We start from the raw sequence: 21379 nt of genomic DNA on the forward strand, positions 1-21379 counted from the left end.
ATTATTTGGTGGGAAAGAATACCTGTGGCATTCAATTCAGCAATAACTCCCCCAGATTATGAAAGGATGGGGGTATGTTTTTTTCCTTCAGAATAGTCAGTGGGAGGGAAAAAAACACATATAGTTTATATATTTTTTCCTCAACTACAGTCTAAGGATTATAATTTCACATTCTATATAGACTTAATGGAGAGGTAGATATTTCAGTCAAAATAAACTGTTCTTTCAAATATTCAGTTTGATCTGAAATTTTTCAAAAATGATGAAATCATCCTAAATTCACAGTGTGCTAGCTAACAACTCTCAAAGCAGGAACCAGTGTGTGTGCCCAGCCTTCTAGGCTTTCTCTCTATTTCTATTATTTCTCCTTTTATGACTTTGGGGAGCTGCTTCTTGGGTTAATGCCTGTGAAAATAGATCTGCCTCCCAGCCGTGCTTTAGACATCATAATGATTATGATATGCTCTGGGGTCTTTTCATGAAATCTACCATTTAAATGCAAACAATTGCACAGCAACCTAAAGGAACTGGTGGTCTATACCTGCCTAGCAATTCCTGTGACTCTCATACTGATTTTATCCATTAGGCCCCACTGAAGAAGCCTAATGTACAGTAATTCAGCTTTACCCCATTCGATCTTTAGTGCAAGTTGAGGATCAAGTGGTATTTAAAGCACAATGTGTCTATTGCCGCATCTGTCTAGTGCTGAATCAGGCAATAATACTTAAAAATTTCATTGCTAGTAGTTGTTAATGAGGCAAAACATGGGAAAGATGGTTAACTATGGACGCAACCAGTTTCTTAGAGATCATTGTTATTACTGTAATCAACAGTTTATATAAAACAGTAAAGTCTTTTTTTTCTCATAAAAAAGATACAGTCTGTGGCACTTGCTGTGCCTTTCTTACAAATTGTTTGTTAACTGCCAGTCACTCCCTAGTAGTTAACAGTCAATCTGTTACCAATCTAAGTGCAAAGCATTGTCAGATGTGTTTATGGTTTTGGTCTGTTGCCCATAGCTGGGACTTCCCTCTCATTCTCTGGTTTTTAAAATGGCAGGACGTCAAGGTGTACGGCAAAGGAAACCCCACAAAAGTGGTAGCTGTAGACTGTGGGATTAAAAACAATGTAATCCGCCTGCTAGTAAAGGTAAGTAATTTGTTCATCTCAAAGGTGAGGGTTTGCCATATTGACCATTAGTGTTCAGCCAATTTCCTCTGTCACAGGGGAACTTATGCATTCTTTCAGAATGTCGGGGGTCTACACTCTTCTTGTTGCTTTTGATTTACAAAATAACACATTTATCCCTGTTCAAATTAAAGATATAGACTGCTTTGGTTTTTCTTAAAAAAAAAAAAAAACCTCAAGGGCCACTAAAACGTGGAAGAAAATGATGACTTTTCTTGTCATTAATTGACTGACAGTCTAAGATGCATCGTGTTCACTTTCTTTGTGGTATAGAGATGACCAAAAAGCTAGAGCCTGTCTGATAGCGTCTTCTTTGGGCCTACATTTATTATGCACCACATGTTTGTAGGAATCATGCCCTGACACAGTGTGAACTGTCACAGTGATTTTATATCAACTGTTAGACAACCAGTTAAAATTAAACCTTAACAATTCTCAAGGAGAACTTAACCATCATAATAATGTTTCTTAAACAAAGTTTGGTTAGGATTTTTCCTTCTCCTCACTCCTCTCTCAGTCTGTCTCTATCTACACATCTCCCCTCCGTACACACACACACACACACACACACATTTGCATAACACCAAATTAGCATGCATATTGGGAGATTCTTCATTGGACCTCCTTATTAGAGAATATCAGCAATATTCAAATCATGATTTCAAATTCTTTTCAATTTTATTAACAAACATTTGCATGGATAGCATGCATGGTAGCAGATGCTGTGGATGACCTTAGACAGGTCACTCTAAGGTCACTCTAAGACCTTACACAGGTCACTCTAAGAGTGAAATGGTATCTCACTCTCAAGTTACCATTTTAATTCATGTTGCCCATCTTCCAATTTCTAATATCTATATCTCTTTGCCTGATGGCTGGAGCCTACTGGCAGGCAGTAAATGGCATAGAATTAATGATCTCTGGAGTAGCCCCCAACCAAAACTCAGGAAGAGCCAGTGTTTAACTACCGTGGCTCCTTTGTCCCATGGATAGACAGTCTCTAAGGTAACTATTCCATATGGGCTCTCAGAGTGCCCTAGTGGGCTTAAACTTCACTTATCCCTAGTGGTAACTTCTCGCTAATGCATACTTTATTGGGGTGTTTCATGATGTCACTTCCTCTCTGATTAGAAGGAAGTACCTTCCAAATAAGCTTTTATTCTCTCAAATCCTTGTTTCAGGAAATGCTTCATGGGAAACCCTCAAAGACACCTTCCTATGTGCTTTTATATTAAAACAAATTTCTAATTTTTCCATTCGAATATAAATCTTACAGATAATGAGAAAACCCTAGGAAAGAAGGCTGGTTAAAATTTGATAAGACAAAAAGGCAAGACTGAAAAAGTTCTGATGTGGGCCAACTTAACATTTGCAGAAAATGGATTTGTACTTTTTTGCAATTGGTAGTGTGAAGGTAACCTACTCTCCTGTCAGTCCAATCATGGCATTTATAGGCACTGAAACTTCTCTTGAGTGCAGGACGGTGCATTATCTATTTTTTCAGGATCAAAACTTTTAATGGTGATTGTTTTCCTTTTTTTTCTTTCTTTCTTTTTTTTTTTTTTTTTTTTTTCGAGACAGGGTCTCACTTTGTTGTCCAGCCTAGAGTGCAATGGTGTGATCTTGGCTCGCTGGGACCTGTGACTCCTGGGCTCAGGTGATACTTCCATCTCAGTTTTCTGGGTAGCTGGGACCATACCTGGCTAATTTTTGTTTTATCTTTTTTGGTAGAGATAGGGTTTTTGCCCTGTTTCCCAGGCTAGTCTCGACCTCCTGGGATCAAGCAATTCCCCCATACCTTGAACTTCCCTATGTGCTAGGATCACCGGCATGAGCCACCAAGCCCGGCCCCAAAGAAATTTTTGCACAGCATTGTTTGAAATGTTTACAAATTTTTCCTTCCCTTTAAGGAATGTTTAGTCAAGAGAAAGTCTAGCAAAATTATACTTTGGCAAAGAAACATGTTATTAAATTCGTCATTCTTGTGTCTCTTTTCCAGCGAGGAGCTGAAGTGCACTTAGTTCCTTGGAATCACGATTTCACCAAGATGGAATATGATGGGATTTTGATCGCAGGAGGACCGGGAAACCCAGCTCTTGCAGAACCACTAATTCAGAATGTCAGAAAGGTGCAGTGAACCTGGAATTAACATGTGTCTGTGTGGGAGGTGGGGGCTTCTGCTCTGTACCCTGAAAGGGCTGTGATACATTTTATTTATTTAGGCATTTTTCAATGCTGGTATTTGTGACTTCTGAGGCAGTGTCAGTAGAGATATTCTATAGGGGAACCAATGAGGAGAGAATATCAGAGAAAATAGGGCTTTTCTTCAGGCAAAGTAACTTTGGGATCATGTCCTTGAGTTAAAAGAACTGGAGTCCAATGGTCAAATGTATTTTGCCCTACAGTTGTGAACTGGCAACTCATGTTTCCTCATCATGACCTTGGGACCCTAAGACCTGCAGGTCTCTAAAGAAATATTAAATCAGGTTTAGTTTAGTCTGAATGTAAAGTACATCTTATTGAATTCTAATGCTACAAGTTTGTCAATCATGTCCTTTTTTATATTCCCCTTTAATTCAGTTACTATTCTCTTTACCTTCTTAAGAAAAAAGGATACCTTGTTTTTATTCATTCAGAAGCAACATTTTTTGGAACTGTACTAATTGGTTAATAAAAATTCTCCCTGATTTAGATTTTGGAGAGTGATCGCAAGGAGCCATTGTTTGGAATAAGTACAGGAAACTTAATAACAGGATTGGCTGCTGGTGCCAAAACCTACAAGATGTCCATGGCCAACAGGTGAGGTAGTTTCACTTTTGCTTACAGTAAACCAGTTCTGACATACTAACTAAGTACAAAGAACTCAGAAAACTTACCTGCCATTTCTTTAGAGTAAATAAATAGCCATACCTTACATGGTTGACAGTTGAGTACCTGATACCACTTTTATTGCATTTTCGGAAAGCAGGCTTCTCTAATGATAACCTTGCTATAATTTAAAGTTATTTTCCTTCCCTTGGCATAAATTGAGGTTATAATACTCAATCAAATGATACTTCAAGGGAAATTGTTCTGATTTTAAGCCTGACTTCAGAACATTGTAACATTTTCAGAAAGTAAGTGTGACTTTAGAACCGAGAAATCTTTAGATCCTCTCGGTTTCTCTTTTTTTTTTTTTTTTTGCCTCAAACAATATTAATTTATTAAACATCAGGCTTTCCCCCATGGTCCACCCTCTACATAAAGTACAATTCAGGTCTAAGCAGTCCTCTATTTGTTATCTCCCAATAACTCTCTGGCTTTAAAATTATTGTAGTTCTCTTAAAATAAGTCACTCGTATTTCTTAGTTTCTGTTAAGCTGGTGAGCAACCCTTTTTGTTATGAGCGCAATGTCCCCTTTTCTAAAACTGATTATAGAATTTAATAGACCTGTGTATTTAACACTCAACAAAGCTTCCTGAATTGATTTTTGTTGGGAAAATTATTGGGATTAACAATCTGTGACTTTTCTCACAGACTGATTTTCACTAAGCAATTGAAATTTTAAATTTTAATAGACTTTACTTTTTCACTACTTTATAAGGAATACGTTTATATTATCCTCTTCACTTTCCCTTTTCCCTATTGTTTTTCTCCTTTTCTTTCCAGAGGGCAGAATCAGCCTGTTTTGAATATCACAAACAGACAGGCTTTCATTACTGCTCAGAATCATGGCTATGCCTTGGACAACGCCCTCCCTGCTGGCTGGAAACCACTTTTTGTGAATGTCAACGATCAAACAAATGAGGTAAATGATGTCAATAAACCTGTTCAGTTGGTGATGAGAAATGCAGGGTTTTTAAAAATAATTGATACATAAGCATTGTATATATTTATGACATACATGTGATATTTTGACACATGCATATCATATGTAATCAAATCAGACTAGGATGACCATCACCTCAAACATTTTTTTAATTGATTTGTATTGAGGACATTTCAAATCTTCTCTTCTAGCTGTTTTGAAATGTGCAATAAATTATTCACTCAGAATATTCACCCAGAATTTTTAAGTACACTGTGATGCAAATACCTTTCTACTGTTTGTTGGTGATTTGGTTGAGTGTTGAAAAACAGTTATAGGTTTTCTCCCATAGCCCTCTGTGTTTTAAAAAGTCATTTCTCTCTCTTATTCTCTCATCAGTTGACTTGTTAAGCTATTTGAGTCATTAATCAACAACTATCTTATACGTTCAATGTTAGTGGGCTGTTGATCCAAATCTGTTTGAGCCCAGTCTAGGTGGGTCTCTGGGACTTACTTGGGATTGGTGTAGTCTTCAAGAAGACCCTTGGAAAAGTAATTTAGGACCTGGGGATAAGATGAGGACTTGGGTTTATTCTGAATAGAACCCAGAAGGGTCCCAAAGGCTATAGACCAAATTTGTTATTTATTTATTTTAAAGGAAAATACATTCAGTTGAGTCTTCATTGACCCATTTTCCATACTTATCAAAATGGTCAGATATGTAAGTCCTTAAGATATCAGACCGTGTTACTTAATAGTACTGTTAGTTAAAAAAATTTTATTAAGTATCTAACTCAGTTTTTAAATTTGAGCTTTATTGTCCCCTGAATAATACATAGCCACACTTGACGTTCACTATTACAGAAGGAATTTCTTCCCATTTCTTATTCCTTTAGGGGATTATGCATGAGAGCAAACCCTTCTTCGCTGTGCAGTTCCACCCAGAGGTCACCCCAGGGCCAACAGACACTGAGGTATGTTAGAAAGATGAGGCCTATTATGTATGTAAAAAAAAAAAAATGTGGAAATTCAAAAAAACCAAAATAATCACCCCAGATGATCTTGAGCAGAACATTCTCAAGAAGAGTGCTTTGGTAACACACATTTTGTATTAAAATCTCCCCATGAATGTCACAGAGGAAATTTTTATCTTTTTTAAAATTTAAAGTGGGAAAGCCCTTAAGAAACCCGAAGCGATGCTATTTTTATTTAAACCCATTATCATTCTAATATATTTAGTCCTGAAATTTACAATTGTTGTACTATGCAAATGAATTCCCTATTGCTCTCTCTCGGTCTCATGACTGAAATGAAATTTTAATCCCCCATCTGTGACTTCACAAAAATCCCTATGGCAACTGGTTGTGTAGCCACTAAGGGAGAATAAACAGCAGCAGGAGAAGGAGGGGAAGGGGTGTGCAGGGGAGAGAGGGCATGCGTGCACATACATAGATAATTCAGACAGCTTCAGAAAAGAACCAACCACAAAGAATGCTTAGAGGAGTTTTGTATTTAATCTAAATATTTTCACTTTTTTTGTGTGAGCTCTTAGTTCATTTTTCAAGCACATCTTTCCAAATAAATTCTTCGGGTGACATCCAGAAAAATCTGAAGTCTATTATGACTTCCCCACACCCAGGGACCTCCAGTAGCAAAATCTTCATTGTCAGAACTCTCAGAAATGTCTTCTAGGTAAAATGGGGAAGAGAATAAGAGCTTTCTTTCTGCAAACTCTGCTCTACCCTCTCATGTCTGAATTGCCTTTTTAGATATCTGTATTTTGTTCTTGTTTTAATATTATTAGGAAATACTGATTCTTAATAGCCAAAATCAGTATTATATTACCAACCCATGATGAAACTCATAAATCAAATTTAGTTATGTGCATCATCTAACACATGCTAAGTAGTTTTATAATTTAAAATTTAAATTAGCATATATTAGTACTTTGGATTAGGAACATTGCAATTAAGATATGTAATAATATCCGCTCTCACATAATTCTTCTTTTTTGTCTTTCCAATAATTGCAAAATGAATATTCTTTGCTGTAATTTGTCATATCTAGTGAAACAACAGAAGTAAATCCTTTGGCAAAGTTTAAGAATAATCTTCAGAAATTGTTTTTTAGAGCTGATAGAAATTTAAATTTAAATTAGTATTTCTAATTTTCTATATCTTAAGTGATATAGCTTCAATTGTTATATCCACCTAGAATTCGATTTAGAAGAAGCAAATGATATACAAGTTGCCATAAACTTGGTATTCTCAGAAGGCATCTGATATGTTTATTGCTTGTTGGAAACTTCTTTTTTATAACACTGGAGGTGAACAGAAGTGTTTATTTGATTAAATTCTTATACTAGTAAGATATGTAGTTATTGACAAAAAAGCAAAAAAATACATATGCTATACTAAAAATTATTTGTTGCTTATCTGAAGTTCAAATTTAACTGGGCATCTTGTGTTTCATCTGGTGAACTTAAGAATTTTGAAGCTTCTAACTAGTTATATTTTCTTCTAGTACCTGTTTGATTCCTTTTTCTCACTGATGAAGAAAGGAAAAGGTACCACCATTACGTCAGTCTTACCGAAGCCAGCACTAGTTGCATCTCGAGTTGAGGTCAGTATATGGGCTTGTCTTTGGTTTATGAATTTTGGATTGTCCCTATCTTTTGATGATTTTTAAAAATTGAATGATATAAGGTATACTAGTGTTTAATAAAAGATGACTGATAAGATTGTAATAATCTGTCATTTTGCAACTAATTATTTGGTTCCTTCTTGATGATGTTTTATGGAACTTTCATAGTTTAAGTTAAAATAATGTCTTTTCTAAAGTTTACTTCTTCCAGAGTAGTTGTAATAACATAACAAAGAATAGAGTTTAGTTTAGAATTTATTTCCCATTATCTACAAAGCCATAGTTCTATGTAAACATGAGATACATTTCAGACTACAGAAGCATTATAGATGATAGAGTTCTTTTTGTTTCAACTGGAATACCTGTTATTCAAGGATTAATATAACACTTGAATCCTTATGTTGAATATGTATATTAGTGTGATAAGGTTTTTACCCATTTCCTTTGTAAACTGTACACGTACATCATTATTTAAAATTTAGAAGGATGTATGTGTATTTGAAAAAATACCACACATAGATGAATTTATATATATGTACATATTTTTGGATATTTATATATGTTTAATAAAATGTAAACCTCTTCCAAAAATTTTTTACTTAAGTGAAAAACCTTAACAAACTTTGGAAGTCACATTGAAATTAGAGATGTTTTAAATTATTAGTCTTTTTCCCTATCTATTACATATTTTTCATAACATTAGACCTTAAATGACCACATAAACTCAGACAATGTGGTTTGTCTTCTCCACTCTTGAAAATGCCTTATTTTCCCCATTTTAGCAGTAATAACAATGTCGTTTTCTTATTGCTTATAGGTTTCCAAAGTCCTTATCCTAGGATCAGGAGGTCTGTCCATTGGTCAGGCTGGAGAATTTGATTACTCAGGATCTCAAGCTGTAAAAGCCATGAAGGTGAGAGAATATGATCTTCGTTAGAATTAATATGCTTCCTTTAATGAGTCTAATTAGTATTTTATAATTTAGATTTATGACACTACCTCTTTTCAAAGTTGCTGTAATTATTTTCCTTAACTGTGCCTTTATAAATCTTGTATTAAAGAAGTTTGATCATGAGCAAGAATTTCAACTTTCTCAAATGTGCACATCTGTAAATTGAGGTTAGATTAATCTCCAAAATTATTTAGGTGATTGCCTACTTATAGTGAAAACATATATAAAGCCACATTTATTGATGTTGTTTATTTCTTTTGAGGCAGTGAGCTTTTCAAATATACTTGTCTTTTATGTGAAAGAGAAATTTTGGACATCTTTGTTGCTTTACAATCCTTCAAGTGCTCTACAGGATGCTGTGGGCATCTCTGTGGTTGAAATGGGAAACTCTGGTTGGAGGAGCAAGGGCAACAGTACATTTTGTTCAGGTTTTAGAAATTATTATCTGTCACTAGGGGACACAGTTCTCCCATCAGTGCCTGGAAAATGGGATGATATGGCAACACTTTCAAGTAGAAAAGAGGATTTGATATACAGGTGTGGAAGGACATCCTCCCTGTTTCTTTAAATCCTCTGGAGATCTCCCAACACTTACTGCAGTAAAATAAAACTTTAGAAAAATTGTATTGTATATTTAAGGTATTTCTCTTGAGGAGTTCAGTTGGTAACCCTCATCGTGCTAATCAGGCCATTCAGAGGCAATGTGAGCTCTTGGTGACATTGCCTCAGGCTTTGCAGTGTAAAGCCATTCACCAGAGACCAAGCTAGTAGAGGGCAGCATAGAATGGCAGCAGAAGACTGGGACAGCAAACATGGGACAAACAGTTGGCCAAAGGTTTTCTTTTTGTTAATATTCTAAAATCAAAGATTTTCACCTGATGGGTGTCTGTTGAAGAGGTAGAACACAGTCTCAATGACTTTACTCTTTTTCTCATTTGTTTTCTTTTTTTTTAATACTCTCCTCCATTTACGTACATGCATACTCACATATTTTTTGGAATACATTTTCAAAATGATGTTTCACTTCTTTGTATTATGCTTTAATTTCTCATTAGATAATTGGAGACTGTCCAGTGGTTTAGATTAGTTAGAACACAATCTAAGTGTGTTCAGAGTTTAGAATACATTTAACTAGTATACAGTTTTTATTCTATTTGGGAGTTTTACAAATAATTAGAATTTTTATAGTTTGCATTTTAATGTGTTTTACATCAACTGGGTAAAGTTATACATTTTTAACTAAAGAACAGGAATTATTAGATTATATTGTGATCACTTAGAAAGTTAATAACTAGAGAGGAATTTTTAAACTAAAAATATTATAATTGGTGCATATATTGTAACAAGAATTAGAAAAATAAAGCAAAATGATTTAAAATTAAGATGGCTTGAAATAAGTTTTAAAATAAATGAACACTCATGTGTATGTATAGGATCTTTTCCTGTATAATTTGACTTATAAAAAAATCACCATATTCATTGTATAGCACATTCAGAAAAATACTTAAATATACTAACATTTGTTGTCACTTTTCTTTAGTAGTGAGGCTTTCTATAACTTCTGTTGCTGATGTGTTGTCAGTTGGGACTCAATTATTAAAATTCATCCCATATTATAAAAGCATTTGCTTATCTGTTTGTATCTTCCTGACATTTTATTAATAATATTACTCTTAAAATCTTGAGAGATGACTCATATTGAGGAAAGAACATAGGATTTGAATCATAACACTTGAATTAGAGCCCTAATATTGCCACTTATTAGCTATATGACCTTTAGCAAGCCATTTAACCTTACTGAATCTCAGTTTCTTCATCCAAAAAGTTGAAATCTCTTTCATAGTCTTGGTATAAAAATCAAATACATTACTAAAAGTACATTACAAGCATTAAGTTACTATTTGAATTTAAAGCAGCATAAAATATATTTAATGTTTTATTCAGATCCTCCCCAAAGATATGTAGGGTTTTCAATAATAATTTCTATACCTTTATCTGAATATGTTGTTGACATTTTAGGAGAACTTAAAATTGACCTTCTAATGTATGAAATAATTAGAACCATCTGGCTGTATTGTATAATAATTATTTTGCTAAGTGTCACCCTCATCCTGGTTTATAATGCAATTATCCTTAGTAGCCTACAAAAAGAAGTATTTTGAAGGTCTCTCCTGATGTAAGGAATAAGATCGAGCTATGAATACCTTCATATAGATATATGCATACATACACACACACAGACACACACACACATGCATGCATGCACATACATAGTTTTATTTCTTTTGCCATATGGTTTTTTAAATATAATATGTACAAACAGTTGTATAATGTTCTTTGTTAAAACACTACAGCAAGCATGAAAATCTGGAAAATAAATGGAAACCAGCAGAAGGCTCTCAGTGCTTCCAGCAAGAAGGGAGCACATTATTCTGCATTTTAAATGTACATTCAATGTTCCTCTTAGACAAATAAATAGAAGGGGGAGCAGCTTTATTTAACTTTTATTTTAGGTTTGGGGGTAACATGTGAAGGTGAAATAAGATCCTTTTTGAATAAGCAAATATTGAGGGAATTCATTACCACCAGGCTTGACTTACAAAAGATCTTGAAAGGAACACTAAGTATAGAAAGGAAAGAACGCTACCAGCTGATACAAAAATGCACTTAGACACACAGACCAGTGTCACTATAAAGCAACCACACAAACAAACCAACATAATAACCAGCTAATAGCACAATGGCAGGATCAAATCCACATATCAATACTAACCTTGAATATAAACTGGCTAAATGCCCCACTTAAAAGGAATGGAGTGGCAAGCTGGATATAAAAGCAAAACCCAGTGGTATGCTGTCTTCAAGATACCCATCTCACATGTAGTGACACCCCTATGCTCAAAATAAAGGGATAGAGGAAAATCTACCAAGCAAATGGAAAACAGAAAAAAAAACAAAAACAAAAAAAAAAACAAGGGATACAATCCTAATTTCAGAAAAAACAGATTTCAAATGAACAAAGATTTAAAAAAAGACAAGGAAGGGCATTACATAATGGTAATGGGTTCAATTCAAGAAGATCTAACTATCCTAAATATATTTGCACCCAACACAGGAGTACCCAGTTTCATAAAGCAAGTTCTTAGAGACCTGCAAAGAGACTTAGACTCTCACACATTAATAGTGGGAGACATCAACACTCCACTGTATTAGACAGACCATTGAGGCAGAAATTTAACAAAGATATTCAGGACCTAAATTTGACATTGGACCAAATGGATCTGATAGACCTTTGTAAGAACTCTCCACCCCAAAACAGAATATACATTCTTCTCATCACCACATGACACATACTCTAAATTGTAAGCAGCTTTCATATTGCTTTTAGTTCTATTTTACATTTACTAATTTAAAATTTTTGGAATATGTTATTCTTTTAAAGTTGATTGAACTACAGAGTTCAGTAATATTTGTGGATCTCTAGACAAATTGTATAGAAATGGTCTCCAGCTTTGCCAACAGTGGCAAAGATCACCTCGTGGTGATCTTCATGAGGCAGTCAATTCTTTTGTGTAGTTTCATTTTCAAGAATATCTTCATTTCTTTCACCAAATGCTTGTCTTCCTTTAACTTCTATTCATATGTCCTATTATGGATCTCTACAGCCCACAGATAACCTAAAAGCTTAGTTACCCCATGTTTCTTTATTTAAGTGTGGTCATTCTCTTCTTTAGAACATATATTCATGTACTGGATTCTTTTGCTTCTTTCAGGAAGAAAATGTCAAAACTGTTCTGATGAACCCAAACATTGCATCAGTCCAGACCAATGAGGTGGGCTTAAAGCAAGCCGATACTGTCTACTTTCTTCCCATCACCCCTCAGTTTGTCACAGAGGTCATCAAGGCAGAACGGCCAGATGGCTTAATTCTGGGCATGGGTGGCCAGACAGCTCTGAACTGTGGTGAGTTCTTATAAGCTTAGTTGCAGAGTTTTGACATATGCACTGCTGTGTAACATATTTTATTTGAACTCATCTAACAATTGTGCTTTGTGTGTTCATAAAACCTTTCCTCTAATGTGTGAGGAAGCAGTTAGCAAACAGCCACTTAAAATAGTCATATGATGAATATTACTAGTTAATTTCACAAAATAGCTGAGAGACAAAGAAACCTTTCACTTTAATGCTCCAGAGTAGCCAGTAGGTTTCTTAACTTTCTCTACTCTATCTCAGGATATTGCTTTTCTCTGTTGCTATTGAGGTCATGAGAACTATTATGAATGAAAAATGAGAATTAACATTAGTTAAGTGCTCTTAGGTATCAGCCCTGTAGCATTTGCCTCTCAAACATGTTTTCATAATAACATAGATCAGTCTTTCTACTATTACTACATACATCTTCTGAGTCTACTGCTTTGTTCTCTTTAAAATTCTTCAGATACCATCTCATACCAGTTAGAACGGCGATCATTAAAAAGTCAGGAAACAACAGGTGCTGGAGAGGATGTGGAGAAATAGGAACACTTTTACACTGTTGGTGGGACTGTAAACTAGTTCAACCATTGTGGAAGACAGCGTGGCGATTCCTCAAGGATCTAGAACTAGAAATACCATTTGACCCAGCCATCCCTTTACTGGGGATATACCCAAAGGATTATAAATCATGCTGCTATAAAGACACATGCACACGTATGTTTACTGCAGCACTATTCACAATAGCAAAGACTTGGAACCAACCCAGATGTCCATCAATGACAGACTGGATTAAGAAAATGTGGCATATATACACCATGGAATACTATGCAGCCATAAAAAAGGATGAGTCCACGTCCTTTGTAAGGACATGTATGCAGCTGGAAACCATCATTCTCAGCAAACTATCGCGAGAACAGAAAACCAAACACTGCATGTTCTCACTCATAGGTGGGAATTGATCAATGAGAATACTTGGACATGGGAAGGGGAACATCACACACTGGGGCCTGTTGTGGGGTGGGGGGATGGGGGAAGGATAGCATTATGAGATATACCTAATGTGAATGACGAGTTAATGGGTGCAGCACACCAACATGGCACATGTATACATATGTAACGAACCTGTGCATTGTGCACATGCACCCTAGAACATAAAGTATAATAATAAAAAACATTCTTCAAATCTTTGGAACTGGATCATGAATAAGAATCTCTTTAGCTAGTTTGGGTAAGCAATTGGTTATATAATTTGTATGTCAAAAAAAAAAAAAAAACACAGGCAAAATTAGATGGCTAGATAGTGAAAACACAAACCATTTTGATGATAATTTTTTAACCCAGGTAGGTACTCATATATTTAGGATTTTTTAAATTATACAATCTCATTATAGAAATGGACTTTAGGAGGAAAGGGAATATATTGAAATCTTAAGACTCAGTATAATATTATGACATTTATTAATAAGGATAAAAATGATTTTCAGAAGATGGTAATATAAGTAATAGTAGCATCAGTAACATATGTTGTCAGACTATCTTCAGAATTTTTATTTCAATTTTTTTCCCTAAGTGCAATTCTATTGTAGACAGTAGTAACTTCTTGGATTTTAAGATAAAAAAAAAAATAGTTGTATAGTTGTATTCAGTTGTCTGTTTAAAAAGGCATAAAATTTCGAGATTTTAAAAACTAATCCTATTTGGTTCTTGTTTAGGAGTGGAACTATTCAAGAGAGGTGTGCTCAAGGAATACGGTGTGAAAGTCCTGGGAACTTCAGTTGAGTCCATTATGGCCACGGAGGACAGGCAGCTATTTTCAGATAAACTAAATGAGATCAATGAAAAGATTGCTCCAAGTTTTGCAGTGGAATCGGTAAGGATTCTTTGCTTTGGAGAAACGAGGGCATTATTTGTCTTGGGTTGTAGGGAGAATGATTTTTCATGCCCAATAATAATAGTTAAGATGATTATAGTTGTATGCATTTTCTTCTAGAAAAGTGTTAATAGTTTAGAAATATTGTATATTAATTACAGCACTCAATGCTGAAATGATAGGTATTAGCATTTTACTTTATGAAAAGAGAAACCTAAGTCCAGAGATGAAGTGGTTTATCAAGGCTTGAAGTGCCAACGAATCTCCAATCTCCTGAACTGAAACTCAGAACCATATCAACTTGCAATACCAAAGCAAGTTTTACCTTGTTTCTGGGGTCAGTCACATATTTTGCATGTGTGAATGCCCTGCAAATGAGAAATTGGCTTTTAAATTTTTTTTGAAATAAAATAAACATTTTAGAATAAAATGGATCCAGTCAGTAAAATGACTGGAAAACCTGTAGTTTAGGTATTTAAGAAAGATAGATTTACTTTTCTATTATTTATTTCCATTGCCTCTTATGCCTATCAGTAAGCTATTACCAGTTATCAGGAAAAAGAATCAACTCACTTTATATCTGTTTTTGCCCCTGACTTTATTTTTGACTTCAGGCTTATAGTTGGTGAAGTGGAAGTGCTAAGGGTAGTGTTAAATGCAACTTCTCCATGGTAGAAACAGGCACGCCCTTAGGAATAAAGCAGGTACTGCTGGGACAACTAAAAATGGGCTCTGTATGTTTCAGAAAACAATGCTACCAAGTATCTTTTGTGTTACAAACTTGTCAATCAAATAATCCCAGGATAACTCTGCTGCACAATTTGGGAAGCTCTTGCCATACATTTATTCTTTCATTGCCAGATTTAATTATGTCCTTGCTTCCTCAGGATAAGAAACAGGCATATGGGAAAGGTGTAATTACATTCCCATTGGTAGTGTAATAATATTCCATGACAGAAAAATATAGCCACCATATGTTGTATTCTGTAAGTTAAAAAAAGAATTCCAAGCTTCTGGGACTATTCTCAGACTGAGCCTGAAAATGAAAAATCTCTTTATATACAGTGTTCCTAATGGTTTATTGCGGTAACATCAAGTTAGCTTCAGCAGCAGAGAACCTGGTTTCATTAAGACAGAGACTTTTAAGCTGCGTGTAAAAATCCAGCCATTCAATATGGTTCCCATGCTCAAATGAATGATGATTATTTCTGCTTTGACCATGGTTCTGTTTCAATAGGACAGGATAAAATTTACCACAAAAGTATATTTCTTAAAAGCCATATATATATATACACACATACACACACACATATATATGTATATGTGTGTATATATGTGTGTGTGTATGTGTGTATATATATATATCTCCTCTCTTCTAGAATTTTACTTAACATTTGAATAACAGCATTTGCTTTTCATAATGTGAGGGAATAAGAGAACATTTCCATATTCACTCTCCCCAGATAAGTTGGTTTACCTGATTGCCAGACTCCCTTGGTGTGGTCTATTCTGCCAGTGTGCTCAGCTTTTAAAATGTTGAGTCCTTGTTCTTGTTGACAGATTGAGGATGCCCTGAAGGCAGCAGACACCATTGGCTACCCAGTGATGATCCGTTCCGCCTATGCGCTGGGTGGATTAGGCTCAGGCATCTGTCCTAACAGAGAGACTTTGATGGACCTCAGCACAAAGGTGTGTATTTTTGTAGACAATATTCTTACCAACCAAAACAACTGGCTTGATATACCTTTTCAACTAGAGAAAGTTATGTAGATGAGAAATTACATTTTCTTTACTTATTAAATCATGATCATGTTCTCCAAAAGTGTCTTCCAAAAGATGACACTTTTTTTTTTTTTTTTTGAGACAGAGTCTCGCTCTGTTGCCCAGGCTGGAGTGCAGTGGCGTGATCTTGGCTCACTGCAAGCTCCACCTCCTGGGTTCATGTCATTCTCCTGCCTCAGCCTCCCAAGTTGCTGGGACTACAGGTGCCCGCCACCACGCCTGGCTGATTTTTTGTATTGTTAGTAGAGATGGGGTTTCACCTTTTTAGCCAGGATGGTCTCGATCTTCTGACCTCGTGATCTGCCTGCCTTGACCTCCCAACGTGCTGGGATTACAGGCATGAGCCACCGCACCCGGCCAAGATGACACTTTTGAGAGAGTAGTGCAGTGTAACTGTCCATGCCAGGATGCGATGATAAACCACATGGTTCCAGGTAAATCAGTGGTCACTTTACCTCAAATTCCACCTTTATAGTACAATCTATCGACTTCAGTAAGATGAACTTAATTCAACTCCTTCTTCCTTTGTTTCACAATCTACTCCTAAATATTTAAAATGCTAAAATATGTTTTAGTGGTTAAGGAAAAATAGGACATAATGTCTCATTTTTAATTTTTTTTTGAAATAATGTGGCTGGCATGGATGACATCCAGAAAGTGAAACAAAGCCCATTGAGTAGTTTGACTTTACTCAAAATTAAGGTGTCTAAAATATACATGGTATAAACCTCTCAGTACAGTAAATGACTGAACTCTACCAACTGCCATATATTCATAAAAACATGAGAGATTTGAGGGTTTATAATTTATTTTCTTTGTGTTTTTTTTTTTTTTTTTTGAGACGGAGTCTCACTCTGTCGCCTACGCTGGAGTGCAGTGGCCGGATCTCGGCTCACTGCAAGCTCCGCCTCCCGGGTTCACACCATTCTCCTGTCTCAGCCTCCCGAGTAGCTGGGACTACAGGTGCCCGCCACCTCGCCCGGCTAGTTTTTTGTATTTTTTAGTAGAGACGGGGTTTCACCATGTTAGCCAGGATAGTCTCCATCTCCTGACCTCGTGATCTGCCCGTCTCGGCCTCCCAAAGTGCTGGGATTACAGGCTTGAGCCACCGCACCCGGCTATAATTCATTTTCTATCAAAATCACTTTAACATATTAGGAACTACTTCTGTTTTTTGCATATTGGAGGAAAACCCTTGAGAAAAGTAAGATATGCTACAAAAACTAAATTAGAGACTAACACAGAAAAATATGCTCCAGGAAAACAGAGACTTTCGTCTATATTCTATTTCCACAAAACAGAACAGTGCGTGGAAATACCAGCAGCTCAATAATGCCTTTGAAGAATGATTACACATACAGCCAAGAAACCTGTGTAACCTACATGGCAGTCATAGAAGTGAATTTGACAGAATTACTGTGAGGGCTATTTTGGGGATTATTTAGGAAATAGCTCAAGGACAGCTTATTGCTTTATCTTACTTTTTGAACTGAAGTGAAATGAGACCTTTGAATTGTTAACATAGAATTTTGAAAACAGGTAAGTGCAATTCAGCATATTTAAATAACTACAGTGGCAGACTTACATATAAATAACTTGGGTTTCATTTTTCTAAAGTTGTGAAAATTACAAAAAGGGAAACATACCTAACATAAATGTTTCTTGTTTCCATCCTGGACATAGGAATCATATATTTAAAGCAAAAACATGCTTTTGAAGATGAAAAGCTTATTTCCTCTAGCATGTTAGATGCTCCAAATATTTTCAATATTAACACCTTCATAACTGCCAATAGTGGCAATGCATACTTTTTCTCTATTAATTTTTTTTTACTCTATTAAAAAACCAATCTGAAGACTGAACTTTTCATGTAAGAAAGTTTATAATGAAGATGATTTTGGAATGATATAGTTTTCAAGTATTTACGTTGTGCTCAAATAATCAATAGTCCTTTAAATGGTTTTTCTTGTTGAAAAAAAAAAACCCTTACTCTTCCCTTGAGAATAATTAGTTGTATCCTTATGTCCTAAACAATCCCCTTATTCTCTTGAGGTTATAATTCGCACCATTAAAAGCTGCATTAACTTACCCAGGTCCCTAAGTTAACTTTTTGTATAAAATCAAAGACTTTAAAACATAAAAATAAAAACAAGCTGAGAAAACAGGTGAAGATAATTTCAATTTTCCCTGTATCTAAATACCCGTTTCACTTCTTTATAATGCAAAATACTTTTCCAAATTTATACCCTTTGTTTCCTAGATTTCTTCTTTTAGCAGGCAACCGGAATGACAAATTAATCATTATTAAATTGTTAACATTGGCTACTGATTTTTCTAACCACTTTGACAACCTCATCGTGGGCAGCTGTGGGGACAAATGTGTCACATTTTCAGTTGCACGTGCTGGAGCCTGTAGTGATGACTGAAGTTAAAAAAATCATATTAAGGCACATAACAGAAAAATTTACATTGTTGTTATTTTAATGCCTATTAATAATTTGAAAAAATTCAAATGACTTTCCCTTTCACTGCCATTCCACATCAAATATATTACAAGACAATGAGACATTCCTCTCTTGGATTATCAGCCACTGCATGTCCTAAGGTCAGAGATTACTGCTTTCCTATTTTGGGTTCAGTATTCTACCCATTGTGGGTGTGCCATAAATATGAAACGATAATTATGCTAATTCATGTATGCTAATTCATATCTGTCTAATCAGGCATACATGATATATGACTCAGAGTATTTAAGCATTTAGGCAGTGATTAACCATAATAATAGTACCATATGATTCTTCTAATTCTCAAGTTTTACATGCCATCTTGGCTGTTTACAACCATCATCATCTCCTTTCTCCTCCTCATCAACATCAACTAACTTTTATTGTGTGTGTCACTGCACAAAGCACCCTCAGCTATTTTAGAGAGAGCCAGAGTCTTTAGACTTATTTTTCCATATTTATTCACACTTATCACATTTTCTGGTTTCACAGAAGCCTAGCTGCTGAAATAATTTCATTTCCCTCTGCCTGATTGCTCAATTATTTTCTCTTTTTCCTAAATTAGTTTGATTTAATGTCATATCAGCACTTTGAATGGCAAGCCTCAATAATGTAAATCAAGCATATTCACTGCAGGATGCTATTCCTAGTACCTCACTGATTTTCTGACACATTGTGCCTTCTGTGCAGGAGAGAATGGAGATGGGGTTTGAGAGTTCAGTGCTGACCAGGATTTATGCCAGGATATTTTGCCAAATATCCTTGTTGAAGCCAGAGATTTTTCTTACTCTTTGATATCTTTTGTCACCAATTTCTAGGCCTTTGCTATGACCAACCAAATTCTGGTGGAGAAGTCAGTGACAGGTTGGAAAGAAATAGAATATGAAGTGGTTCGAGATGCTGATGACAACTGTGTCACTGTCTGTAACATGGAAAATGTTGACGCCATGGGTGTTCACACAGGTAGGCAAAGTGTATTCAAGAACTATAGCAATGCTTTCAGCTCATTTTAGCAATGTCTTTGATGGCCATGGCAGTCTTTATAAAGTTGTTGTCTTTAAATTACTATTTCTAGTAGACAGACTAGTGATAACATTTTGGACAAGTATAGTGTTTTACAGTACTGAAAATATTCTCACATTTAATTTGATCTTTACACAAACCCTGTGAAGTAAGGAAGATATTATTATACTGATTTAATTGAGGAAAAGCCAAAGCAATATGGTAGAAATAAGATCCATAAAACCTGATGTTGAAAAATAAGAAGGGAGGTTGAGAAGGTTTAAAGCAGACTGAGATGTTAGTCACCCAGTAAATGAGAAAATAGGCACAATAATAGAAATAAGTTTTTCAGGGAAGTACACTAGTTAGATAAGAGGGCAAATATGATAACTTAGGATTCAAAAGTGCTAAATTTGAGGTGTGAGCAGAACTGTCAAAAAAGGGAGTTGAGAATGTGGAGATGGAATTTAAGAAATAAAATAGAAATAAAGAAATTGATACAAAGACATTGGAAACTGTTGGCATAAAGGGGAAAATTGAAGTCATAGGCATAGACAAAGTATTCAAGGGCATAGGTATAGAAAGAGGAGAGAATAGGGTTGAACTTTGAACTCTGGGAAACATTTAGATTTATAGGGCAGGGGAAAGAGGAAGTATTACTGTTGAAGATAGAAGGGGAGAATAAAGAGTTAAGAGGAAAATCAGGGTAGAACTGTAACAACTAAGCCAATGCAAGAACTATTTTATCAAAGAGCTTTGTTTTTGGCCGTTTCAAATGCTATGCAAGACCAAGGCTGATTAACTAATTTGGCTCTTTTGGATGTCCAAGAGAACAATTTCATTGCAAAGTCAGTTCTGGGAGCTCTGTTGAAAGGAATTACATGGTATCGAGTGGTAAGCAGAATTGGCAAACTTTCAAGAAGCTCATTTATGTAAAGAATGAGAGAGAAGCTTTGTATGGTCCTCTGACAACGTTGGGAGAAGACTTCTGGAGGCAATGAAGATCTGACCGTGTTTGAAGGCAGAAGGGATGGAGACTAAGATTGCAGATATAAGGGGCTATGATGAGAGAAGTGAGGATGGAAAGGGATGAGATACAGAAAGCCAACTGATGAGCCAGTCTGAGTGATAATATTCTATGAAAGGAAGAACTTGAGAAATAATTTGAGATGAACAGCAGGGAAGTTGAAGTCATTCTAGTAAGTAGATGATTGAAGCCTTGATAGCTACTTATTAGATAGATGAACTTGGGAAAAGTTAGAGAGGTTTCTAAAAGTACTGTATCAGAATAACACGGGGAAACAGGAATTGGGGGAATACTTGATTTCACATATATATCCCAACAAACCCTCAGACTGTTCTGTGTCTTACATCATGCAAGTAGATGGTTAAGTTGCTGAAGTTGGTTATTTCAATATGCCACCAAGTAATGGGTGCTTCTTGGATATACAGGTGACTCAGTTGTTGTGGCTCCTGCCCAGACACTCTCCAATGCTGAGTTTCAGATGTTGAGACGTACTTCAATCAATGTTGTTCGCCACTTGGGCATTGTGGGTGAATGCAACATTCAGTTTGCCCTTCATCCTACCTCAATGGAATACTGCATCATTGAAGTGAATGCCAGACTGTCCCGAAGCTCTGCTCTGGCCTCAAAAGCCACTGGGTAAGACCGGAA

General features: G+C 35.6%; 1 protein-coding gene across 1 annotated transcript in view; it reads left to right on the forward strand.

Moving 5' to 3' along the window:
* CPS1 (carbamoyl-phosphate synthase 1) overlaps positions 1-21379 on the forward strand; it is a 119642-nt gene that overhangs the window by 30672 nt on the left and 67591 nt on the right. The window contains exons 7-18 of the mRNA XM_007966137.3: positions 1060-1149; positions 3188-3316; positions 3881-3987; positions 4838-4976; positions 5873-5950; positions 7500-7598; positions 8437-8532; positions 12345-12534; positions 14259-14416; positions 15977-16105; positions 19521-19665; positions 21157-21367. Coding sequence (XP_007964328.1) covers positions 1060-1149; positions 3188-3316; positions 3881-3987; positions 4838-4976; positions 5873-5950; positions 7500-7598; positions 8437-8532; positions 12345-12534; positions 14259-14416; positions 15977-16105; positions 19521-19665; positions 21157-21367 — 1571 coding nt within the window. The remainder of the gene's footprint in view (positions 1-1059; positions 1150-3187; positions 3317-3880; positions 3988-4837; positions 4977-5872; positions 5951-7499; positions 7599-8436; positions 8533-12344; positions 12535-14258; positions 14417-15976; positions 16106-19520; positions 19666-21156; positions 21368-21379) is intronic.

Source organism: Chlorocebus sabaeus, chromosome 10 (genome assembly GCF_047675955.1).
Source record: "Chlorocebus sabaeus isolate Y175 chromosome 10, mChlSab1.0.hap1, whole genome shotgun sequence".
Lineage (NCBI taxonomy): Eukaryota > Metazoa > Chordata > Mammalia > Primates > Cercopithecidae > Chlorocebus > Chlorocebus sabaeus.